The 10,864-nt window shown below is 41.0% G+C and overlaps 1 protein-coding gene across 5 annotated transcripts; it reads right to left on the bottom strand.

Annotated features, from left to right (window-relative positions):
* Nucleotides 1–418: 418 nt before the first annotated feature.
* On the bottom strand, nt 419–10,717 carry FANCB (FA complementation group B). 5 transcript variants are annotated; one of them, XM_053387185.1, is made up of 9 exons: nt 10,612–10,717; nt 8,218–9,252; nt 6,912–7,064; nt 6,006–6,098; nt 4,776–4,904; nt 3,963–4,111; nt 2,980–3,416; nt 2,008–2,245; nt 419–906 (listed from the first exon to the last, which is right to left on the bottom strand). In XM_053387185.1, exons 2-9 carry the CDS (start codon nt 9,133–9,135, stop codon nt 501–503), a joined length of 2,523 nt encoding a protein of 840 aa, XP_053243160.1. In that variant the 5' UTR covers nt 9,136–9,252; nt 10,612–10,717; the 3' UTR covers nt 419–500. The 5 variants fall into 5 exon arrangements, with proteins under 5 accessions (XP_053243160.1, XP_053243162.1, XP_053243163.1 ...); XM_053387187.1 differs by having other exon boundaries at nt 8,218–9,885; nt 10,612–10,705; XM_053387188.1 differs by lacking the exon at nt 10,612–10,717 and adding an exon at nt 9,784–9,885.
* Nucleotides 10,718–10,864: the final 147 nt, after the last annotated feature.

Here is a 10,864-nt window from a genome sequence, read left to right as displayed (position 1 = left end):
CCACAGTACTTCTGTGACCTAATTAGGACAGCAAGCTGCTGGGCAACCAATTCGCTCAGTGAAAAAACAAACAATGGCTATCTTTACTCTCCCATTGTATAAGGGTGCAGAGTTTATGATGCAGGATCTTTTCCGAAGCTATGGTGAAATACAGACTTTTAAAAATCTGTTGGGCACACAAAACAGCAGTGTGGGCGAAAGAGAGGAAGGCAGGTGACAGCAAATCAAGGCTTCTGTCTCTTTTTCCCAACCTGTTGCTCTAATTAGAGATGTACAAGCATGGGGAGTCTCAATACAGAATACTGACAGAAGGCAGTTAACTGACCACCATACTTTTTGTTCAGGCAGGCATTTCACTATAGCTCTCTGAAACGTTGCAAAATAATTCCCTTGCAATTGATCACTTGCTGAACAAATATAAGAGCACTAATGGATTATTCATTTTAATCGTAAATAGGAATATGAAGCGCCTTACATTATAGCTTTGGCTAAGCAATAAGTCAAAGAAGTTTGCCGAGTAATGAGCACTGCCATGCTATTGTGTCAGAATTCAGCTGCGATTCAAATACATTCAAAATGAGTCTCCTGTACAAGGCACCACCCACTGTTCGGTTCATACCCAGCATGCATTGCTTCTGCTCCCTTTGAAACTGCTCTCTGAACTGTTGCACCGCAGAGACGCTACTTGCTTCTTTGCTCTCCTCATAAATCAGAGACAAGTGGTTTTCAAGTTGGCTTAGAGCTGCAGAGGAAGCTTGCCGGAGAGTGACCATTTCCTTTTCTAAAGTTAGTGCAAGCTGCTCAGCAAGTACCTTCTTGCTTCCGACCCTGAGTGGTTTTATCTTACAGGCTGGTGGCAACGATCCGGTAAGGTTATGAAGGCACTGGAACAAAATCGTTTGATGCCTGTAAAGCAGATTTGTAAAAAGAAAAAGGTCAGTTATCATTGTTCATAAAAATTCACCAGCAGAAGTTTAGATGTAAACTAGAAGCTATTCAGAACATGAAGCACCGTACTTAAAGGTGAAAAAAGGAATTTGGAACAAATACAAAGTATGGGGAAAGGCAGGAGCAAGCAGGACTCAGCAAGTTATACTGACAGTAATATTCCCTGAGAAGTTACAATTAAGGTTTAGAGCAGGGAGGAGGAACTTGCAGTCCTCTAAACCACAACTCTTATCTTCCTTCCTGATTGTTGACCATGCTGGCTGGGGATGAGAGTTGGAGCCTATGGGAAATGTGGGTTCCCCATGCCTGGCTTTTACTTAAACAATCTGTTTAAATATTGTGCTCAAAATATGCATTGTAACTGAGATTAGTATGTTTGGTATTAGTAATCTTTGAAAGGGAAAATGAGGTTCTTTGAAGCCATTCAGTGAGCTGAGTTCCATGACCAAGGCAACAAAACCCTATGTGAATTAGGATATAAACATGTTTACATAAGTGAATTAAGCCATAACAGAAATCTGTTTCACAACTCAATATTTTATTGCATTTAAAAGCTCTTTCTAAGGTAGAATATTTGGAAGAATATTCACTGAGCATGAAAACCTGTCCCCTAAAAAAATCCTCTCAGTGAAAACCTGTCCCGTAAAAAATATCCTCTAAAATGACTGAGCAAAATTCTAAGGAAGTTACGTGTATCTTCTATGGCTGTGCCCACCTGCTTCTACCTGGCTTGCTTGAATACCAAATTCAAAGTGGAACATGTTTCCATAAGGCAGATAGCAATGTTAGTTCTGAAAATTCCACAAGGTATCTTGTTTCAAGTTTATATCATCTTCATTGAATGAAGCCGCTGTAATTATAGTTGTGGGGTCTTCTATGCTCACCTATGCAGATCACTTAAAATGTTTACAAGAGAATCCAATGACCTACTCATTTAGCTAGCATAGCACAGCTATTCAAAATGGTCTTAGATTGCTAGCACAGCAATGTCTATAGCTGTCATGCTCACGAGGCAAAATGAGGTGAGAAAGGTATCTCCAGCTTTTCAATTGCCATTACCTGTAAAATACTGTTAAAGTTCCTTCGAATGGTGTTTTGAGATTCCACTTGAAGACAGTGCCATTCAGATTTCCGGAGTTACAAGAGATGAAAGTATTGGGATATTCTTTTATTGCTGCACACTCCATTTGTTCCTGCAGCCATGTTTTTATATGAATCAATGTATAGTCAGACGAAATGATTTGAAGTGACACCTTGTGTGACACTGCACAAAGTGCAACAAGATCTTTTACGGAGCCTGCAGCAGGGGCAGAAAAGCATTCGTGAAATAAAAATGGTGTGCAGGGCATTCAAAGCATCCCTTCAACTGTTTCCCCTTCATTTTAAATCCTTCAATTAAGCAAAATCCTAGATCAAATCTGAGATCTAGATATTGCATTCCTTTAGACTAGCTTATTTTATGATAGGAAGGCATTTGTGGTTAATTTTTGCTGCCCTATTGTAAACTCTTGGTACCAGTCAACATGTGATTTAAAATCAGCGTAACACTGCTTGTTTGGTGACAACATCCCTCCCACATCCTGCATATCATCCCTAAAACCAACCAAGAACAACCTCTTCATCGCTCAGGTGGCTGCTTCAGAATTATTAAGTCCTCTTCCTAGTGACACAAATTAAATTTGAAGCTTTCATCCAGATCAGAGTGGGGTGGAATGAGAGAGAGAAGAGACATTGTTTAAGAGACGGGGAGAAATGTTAAGTGTTCCATTGTTTTTTAAAGTAATGTTTTGGCTCTAAAGAAAACTATTGCCACCTATTCAGCTCTTTGGGACAGAACTGGCAAAATACCTAAGTCAGAAACCAAGTGAACCTGTTCTGGGTTTAATTCCTGTTCAGGTCTGCTAAGTAAGGTCAACATATCCTATACTACTGCAGGTAAGCTTAAAAAACAACCACCTGTAGTTCTAGCTTTTAAATAAACAGTCCAAAAAGTACAGCAAGTAGCTACCAATCCCTGCATAAAAAGTTTACCTGTGTATTTATAATCTTTTAGATCTATCGAACCTTTTCCAGCAGAAATCTCAGCCAGACTTAATAAAATCTTCCCACATAATAAAGTCATTCTTTTGCTTTTCTGCAGACGTTCGTCATCTCTGCAGCTTCTCTTCGTAGCATGTAACAGCACCACGCAGCCTACTTCACGCAATGCTAAGAAAGGGGACAGCTGGGTGACTGCAGTGAAGGTTTTTGTCCTATCCACCTTCACCTGAGAAGCTTCCCCATTGCACTCCTTCCCATTATGGCAATCGAGCTTGATCCTTTTAAGCAGCGGCTCCAGTTGCCAATGGGATGCACATTCTGCCAGCGCAGCTTTCTTCAATGAAACTACGCTGCAGCGGCACTTAGCTAAAAAAGCCAAAGGGCCTTTCCGACCCATTACCAAAGATAAACGGACGTCACTGAGCAGCCTGTTCAAAAAAAGAAAAATGCAGACTTAACAAAAAACAAATGCAGGAATGGCAGTATACTGTGATCTTCTCTTGATATACTTGAGATTTACAGTGTCTTCATAGTAGCAAAAACATACACTAAAATGTACCTTGCATTTATACCATATAAATCTAACGTACATTCATCCAACTCAGGATTTTTTTTGCATTTTCTTTCGGAGCCATTCTTAACTTTTCTATTTTCTACAGTGGTACCTTGGGTTAAGTACTTAATTCGTTCCGGAGGTCCATACTTAACCTGAAAGCACCACTTTAGCTAATGGGGCCTCCTGCTGCTGCCACACCGCCAGAGCATGATTTCTGTTCTTATCCTGAAGCAAAGTTCTTATCCTGAAGCAAATTTCTTAACCTGAAGCACTATTTCTGGGTTAGCGGAGTCTGTAACCTGAAGCGTATGTAACCCGAGGTACCACTGTATTTTTAAATTTTGCAGTTGTAGGCTATATAATCTCTACCAATAGCAGCGTTTATCGGTAGTTAATGTATAGGATTTATACAACTTACAAGTCATATGTGTCCATTAGTTTCACTCCAACGACTAAGTTGTCCTCCACCACACAGTACCAAACCTCCTGCACAAGCTGCTCTTTGTCTATAGATGGAGTTGATGTGTCATTATCCAATGGTTCATCCCAGAGGGAAACAAGACCTGCCTTTCAAGAAAAGATACACACATCTACACATATGCCCAAAACAAGCCTGTGTCACAGTTCAAACAATTCCGGAACCAGGAAAACACTACTATTCTTCATATATTTCAGCTAAAAGATAAATCGGTATGGCACACTCCACTTTTACAACAAAAAATATGCTAAAGAGTTTCCATAACCCTCTGTAGGGTTTTTTTTCCAATCCACAGCTGCAGCTATTTACCTACCTGACAACTTCAAAAACTGTGCCCATTTTGAATTGTTCCTTTGTTCTAATTTGAGAGAGAATTCCACCAATTGGTGAACAGACAGAGTTCTGCATTACTCCACATAAACTATGGAAAGGAACCAATGACTGTAATGCTTTGAGCTGAAAATATATGTATGGCACAGGAACCTTTCTGTGATAGTCATGTCCTTTGGCAACAAAATTTTGTACCGGTATTTCCTTAAAGACTGGCTATTTTTGGCTTTAGTGAAAAAAGTTGACCCCAAACATAGAGAAATATTTCTTACATGGTTACAGCTACCAATGAGTGACTCTTATGCAAAGTATTGGAAGCCTGCGTCCCTACGTATTATAGAAGAATGGAAACGAAACCTATTTATATTTTTTAAAAAAACATCTCTCTGTTACGGAAAAAAACTAAATCTTCATGTCGTATACCTTTTCCGCACTTGGAAGACTATGTTTTTGGTCTTGAACTAGGTCAATCAATGCTCCACAACTTTCCACCAGAACCTTTTCTTTGAGCCGTAAATGCTGCTGTAGCTCTCGAACAGAAGCAAAACCAGCCTACGGGATACAAAAGGAGTTAGAGAGTTCATAATGATGACACTGCGAGAGTAGAAGCTTTTCTTTTGCAAGATATTAAAAGACCGGTATGAGCTAACAGTTGTAGATTCCTCTCTCATTGTTAAAAAAAATAAAAACCATAGCTCAACATAGAAATGGGAAGTTCTGTGGTTGTTGTGATAATTATTTGATGAAACCGACAATGCAGAGGGAAACATCTGTAGCTACTCACTGACTGCAGAAATTGTGCAGTTACCTGAACTTTGGACATCGAGTTTCTTTCAGCAACCTGCCATTCTTTTATACTCCCAGTCCTCAGCTAGGCTGATGTAGATACCCTTTTGCTCTTTGCATGTATACCTTGGACACCTAAACTGCTAATTTGTAGCCCTCTGGATTTTGCCCATAATTTACTGGGAAAACTTATGCCAGTAAAGGCTGAATGGGAATGAATGAATGAATTCCTATCATTCCTGGCCAATGGCATGTTCCCATCAAAGGTCTTCATAAGTGATTCATAGGAATTCACAGCAAAGTAGCAGCTAAGGTTATATGTGTCATCCACAGTAGACAACCTCAAAACTTGATGTAAAATAAAGTCAGCAGCAAGGCACCTACAATAAGAAAAACATCATCATCTCAACATTAGGTTTTCAAGGACATATACAAGGCAGGAGAAGGAGGCCAGACAACAGTGTGGCAATAATTCCTGGTGCTTATCCCTTATTTTAATTTGGGTTGGATAGTGAATCATGGGCAATAAGCCTTTCTTTCCTAGCTTCCAAACAAACTAGTGATGGCTATCAGTACTTCAAAACCTGAAGAGAGCAAGGCTATAGCCCTGTGCACATATACCTGAGAGTAAGCCCCACAGAATGCAGCGAGATGTTTAGACACTGAACACTCCAGTAAGTTAAGATTCCCTCAACACAACTCAACAGTAATTATAGCAGGGAATACTCAGTACGACTACCTGGTTCAGCATTTGCAAACATCAATGAAATGGAATGATCCAAAACAGAGTTTATGCTGCATGAAAGTTAATACAAAACAAACCCCAAGTTGTCAAGACATATCAAGAGGCAGATAATGGATCCAAACCTGCAATCTTGCTTCAAGTCCTTTGATAGTAAGGAAGTGGTTCTTTTGTAGCTCTTGTGTAGAATGCGAGTCATCTTCATAGCTTATGTTATTCTAAAGACAGGCAAAACATATTTAACTCTATGCCTGAAAGTAAGCGAGGCACGAATGTGGAAAACTGAGCCACACAAGGACCAAGTAAAAGCCTTCCATTCATATGCCACCCAAGTGAAAATGACAATTGTATCCACTTCAAAGCCTACATTTCTGTATTTTTGTAATAAATGTTACATATAATTATAATATTGTAGATTTGATGCAATATAGATTTATTAAAATATACGTACTTTAATTATACGCCAACCATTAAAAAAATATTCTACATATCTACTGGTTTTTCAGTTGAAAGATGAGATTGATAGTACATAACTGCAGCTTGTTCTTAGGTAAGCTTTAAGTATTAGGCTCAAGCACTTCCCATCTCACCTCCGCAAGATCAGAAGCTTCTGTTCCTGTTTCAGATTAACCAGTTTCATGTGCCATTGATCTTCAATGTGCTTAATTGAAACAACTTAACTTCAGAAACTATTCTTCTTTTAAGTTGAGTTGTTCCAACAGACCATAGTTAAGATTAACTGGTTCATTTGGATGACTCTGCAGAATGCAGTTAATCTAAAAAGGAATTCTTCCTTGTAGCCATGCCAGAGATGGGAGCATATGCAAGACAAAGGTTCTCAGAGGCATGGTTCAGCATTATGTCAAAACAAGGTCACTGCAGAGTTATGAAAGGCATTTGATTCTGCAAGGCACACCTTCTTCCAAGCCTCCTCAATTTGAATCAAAGCAAGCCGTGAAGCAAATGACTCTTTGCCAAATACCTTTTACCGAAAACCTTTCCCAACAATTTCCCCAGTCAGTAAATCTTACCACATGGTGAACATTTCCAAAATTGGATATTTGAAATGTATTTAAACTTTCTGAGATGGAGTCAGTCTTGAGAAGAACTAAGATTTGTTCCGTTCCAATGCCAACAAAATCATCTACCAGAACAGACCTCACATTTTTCCAGGAAGAAACCACCTGCAATGTAAGGTGACATTGGAAATGTTTTCATCTCGTTAATATCTACATTATGCACCTGCAATGAAAATATTCTCATATTATACAGCTTAAGCTAGTATGGTGCAGCAGCAGCAGCAGCAGCAGCAGGACCACAATGCACCAACTACAGTTATAACGGACATTTCAAGCAATTTTATTCTTCAATTAATTTCAAGAGCGACAAACATTGCGTGAATCCATCCTTAGATGGAGCATGGACATTTTATCATCTGCTGTGTTATGCATACTTAAAACTTCTTTCATTCTTCTGAAATTTATTTCTGGTGCACCTACGTTCATTGAACACACAAGTATTTGGTTTTGTGCCTTTGTTCAGGACTTCATTTGAGGGAGGACTTAGCCCCAGCATCTACATATATTCAGCCCTGGAACAAGTTAGAAAATTATTTCAAAATTGCCTCCATGACTCCACAGAGAGCTTCAACACGGAGTAACTACCATGAGCTCTGTGTTAAGAGGAATGACTTTCAAAGAAAGTAGAATGACACCTAGGTTGGCATCAGCCCCAGCACATCTCACTACCCCTGTTACACACAAGAGGTTCTGCAACATCAGAAATCCAGGATGCATTTGAAGCTTCCATGTAGGCAAAAGGCTTCCCTATTCATCTCAACTGCTAGGAAAATCCTCCTCTGGAGGAGAGATGTGGGAGCCAGCTTTATGTCATCTAGCCTGTATACCAGCTGTTTGCCATCTACCCATCACCTCTGAAATTATGGGTAGCCAGGCTCCCTGGAATGCAGTAAAACCAATACTAGAAACTGTATTGTTTGTTAACTCTTTTTTTGCTTTGTATTTATGTTCTTAAGACTCAATTGTTATCATTTTCGTAATACTGAATTTATTCTGTGTTTTCCAAATTGTGTCTGGTTTTGTCGTCATTTTGAATTTACTGATATGTTCTATTTGTAATAAAGAGCACTGGAAATACAAGGTTTTGAATGTTTGCTGTAAGCCGCTTTGGGCCCTGCCTATTGTGGAAAACAGAATATAGGCAAGCTCAATCACTCAATACGTGCATCAGTTTCTGCAGAGATTTGTGTTGAGCATATTGCATAACATCAGAAGGCAGAACCTTTGCAAGCCTAAGAACAAAGTATCAGATCAATACCTGTAAATTATGCTTCCATAGTGCACACACATCTCCTGAAGCAAAGGTTACAACCACCAACTGGCTGTTTCCTTCCACTGCTGCTACCTGTACAGAACAAGGATTCTCATATGGAAGCTGGTGAACATCTTTTGGCAGACCATCTTGGAAAATGATGACTTGGCTTTTGCATGTGACTACGACAACTGACGTCCTGAACTTGCTTCTCACGGCATCGACTTCACAAACATGCACACACGATACCACAACACCATAAGCATGAGGAACAAAAGTGGTCCTTGTTAGCGCTTCCTGTTTCTCCACTGCATAGGCAAAGCACTCGGTACCCCAGATGAATGCATCTGATTTGGGAACACTTTGCCCGTTGCCTCTGTCTGTCAAACAAGCAGCTCTTGTTCCCAGAACAACAGCACCCTCACCCTTAATCTCACCCGCCCATTTGATGGAACAAAGCTGAACAGGGGCACATAAAACAGTGCAAGTTTGGGGAGAAATGTGAAACAGGCTTTTTGCATGGCTCCATAAAACCGTTGGGCCAGAAAGCAACTTTATGGGTTCTTTCAGTTCATAATCCAATTTAAAATGCAGAACCAGCTCAAATTTGTTACTGTTATGAAGCAAGAGTAAAGTATATTTTGTGTTCTTCTTCATCTTCTTTTTCAATAGAACACAAGGGTGAAGGATTCCTGTTCTGAAGTCAGATCCACAGCTGCAGTGAATCATTTCCACACCATCCTCACAATCGCTAAATGACCCAGTAGACGTCTCAATAAACTGTTTAGTACAACTGTCAAATGACATTCTCCTGACGTGCAATTTCATCACTTTTGTACCACCGCCTTGTGTGGATTTTAGTTTTGACAGCTGGAAAATCAGGAGTTCCCCATTATATGACAACAACTTCTCTTGCTGATCCATCAGCGTATTTCCTTAAAATACGTCCACTGCAAGACGACCATGAGTTAGTCTCCTGCTTTTCAGTAGGATGATTCTTCTGTTTAATGTAGCATTTGACCTGAGCAGCATTTTTCCAATCTGAAAAATAATAAGTGTTCAGCAATATAGCAATAGAAAGCAGATCATTTTAACCTCAGTAAGGAAGGATCAGTCTGTGCCCATAAAAAAGTCACATTCACACAAATAATTCAGTTCAACAAAACACTTCCAGCTGGATTCTAAACATGTTTATCTAAGTAAAGAGGGCACTTCCTGATAACTGTACCTAGGATTGCAGTGTTTAACCCAGGGGTGGGGAGCTTCAGGCCTGGGGGCCAAATACAGTCCTCCAAGTCTCTCCATTGAGCCCTTGAAAGCTGCCCAGGCCACATCTCTCACCAGCTCTGCTCTGCACTCTGCTCGACACCCAACCACACTCCTCTCAGCTGCAATTCCCAGCAACTAATATTCAGGGTCATACTGCCTCCAACAGTGGAGAACATATCCTTGGTGGCTAATTGTTATCATTAATGGGGCCCAGGAAGGCTGCAAGTGAGGCTGAGTAAGGTCCCCTGCTTTCACCCATGTACTGTTTACACTAAAAGATGAGTTAAAGAAGAAGGGTACCACTTTTAGCTGCCAATTCCTATAGATGTTCAAGAAGTAAGGTCCACTGAATCCAGTCCTGGCATTAGTCCAGCCAATCGTCACTAGTGACAAACATCTAAATATCTGAAATTAGACAATTTCAAACAGTCACAGTTAAGCAGAAGCATGCTATGGGAATAATTTACAGTGGTACCTTGGGATGCGAACGGGATCCGTTCCGGAGCCCCGTTCGCATCCTGAAGTGAACGTAACAAGCGACGGCACGTCTGCGTGGGTCACGTTTTGCTGCATCTGCGCATGCGCAAGCGGCAAAACCCAGAAGTAACACGCTCCGTTAGTTCCGGGTTGCCGCGGAGCGCAACTCGAACACGCTCAACCCGAAGCACATTCAACCCGAGGTATGACTGTAGTTTGCTTGCAGAGCTCGCCCTTCTCTCTAGCGCTCTGGCAATAAATGGACCACACTCTGTTAAGTAAGTTTAAAATGCTTTGCTTGCAAAATCCAAAGGTTTGATTCATGTGCTGTTCCACGCAGCAGCAAGGAGAACACAGGTGGAATACTACTGGGTACAAAATACAGAACACAAGTTTCAAGCATGTAGTCTGTGCTGGGAGCCCCACTGAACTTAATGGGGCTTACTCCCAGTTAAAAGGTGTTCAGATTGCCTCCTCAGAATCACTTGACTTTAGCACTGTCAACCTAATCCCTCTCTGTGATTGGGTGGGATTAGTTCTGTAAACCGCCACGCAGGCACAAGCTGGCATGGGGGAAGGGAGTGAAATCTCCATCCTTATCCTGGTCGGCATCCCTCTGTAGAAATACTAAAGAGCAACCTTAGGCGCACTTACTTGGAAGTAGGTCCCACTGATCTGAATGAGCAAAGGGGGCAGGACCCGATGAGCCTCAAGACAACGCGCGAGGAGACCGCGGGAGGCCCTTTCACTCCCCACCAGCAACAGCACTAGCGGCCGGAGCCTCAAGCTCCGAACAATCCCGCCAAAAACAAAAGAATCCTGGGAACGGAGTCACGTTACGTCATTAAGCCGGGCGCCATTGGCTGTAGCAAACGAAATGGGCGGGGCCGTAAATGGAGAGGCGAAA

This window comes from Podarcis raffonei, chromosome 4, assembly GCF_027172205.1.
Source record: "Podarcis raffonei isolate rPodRaf1 chromosome 4, rPodRaf1.pri, whole genome shotgun sequence".
In the NCBI taxonomy this organism is placed as follows: Eukaryota; Metazoa; Chordata; class Lepidosauria; order Squamata; family Lacertidae; genus Podarcis; species Podarcis raffonei.
The sequence above is the reverse complement of the archived record's forward strand: the minus strand, read 5'-3'. Positions and strand labels throughout refer to the sequence as shown.

Coding starts and splice junctions, on each gene's coding strand:
- FANCB (XM_053387185.1), bottom strand. CDS start 9,135: ATGGATCAGCAAGAGAAGTTGTTGTCATATAATGGGGAACTCCTGATT. Junction 6,099..6,911: donor TTGGAAATGTTCACCATGTG/GTAAGATTTACT, acceptor GCCTGTCTTTAG/AATAACATAAGCTATGAAGA. Junction 2,246..2,979: donor AAAAGATTATAAATACACAG/GTAAACTTTTTA, acceptor CCCCTGCTGCAG/GCTCCGTAAAAGATCTTGTT.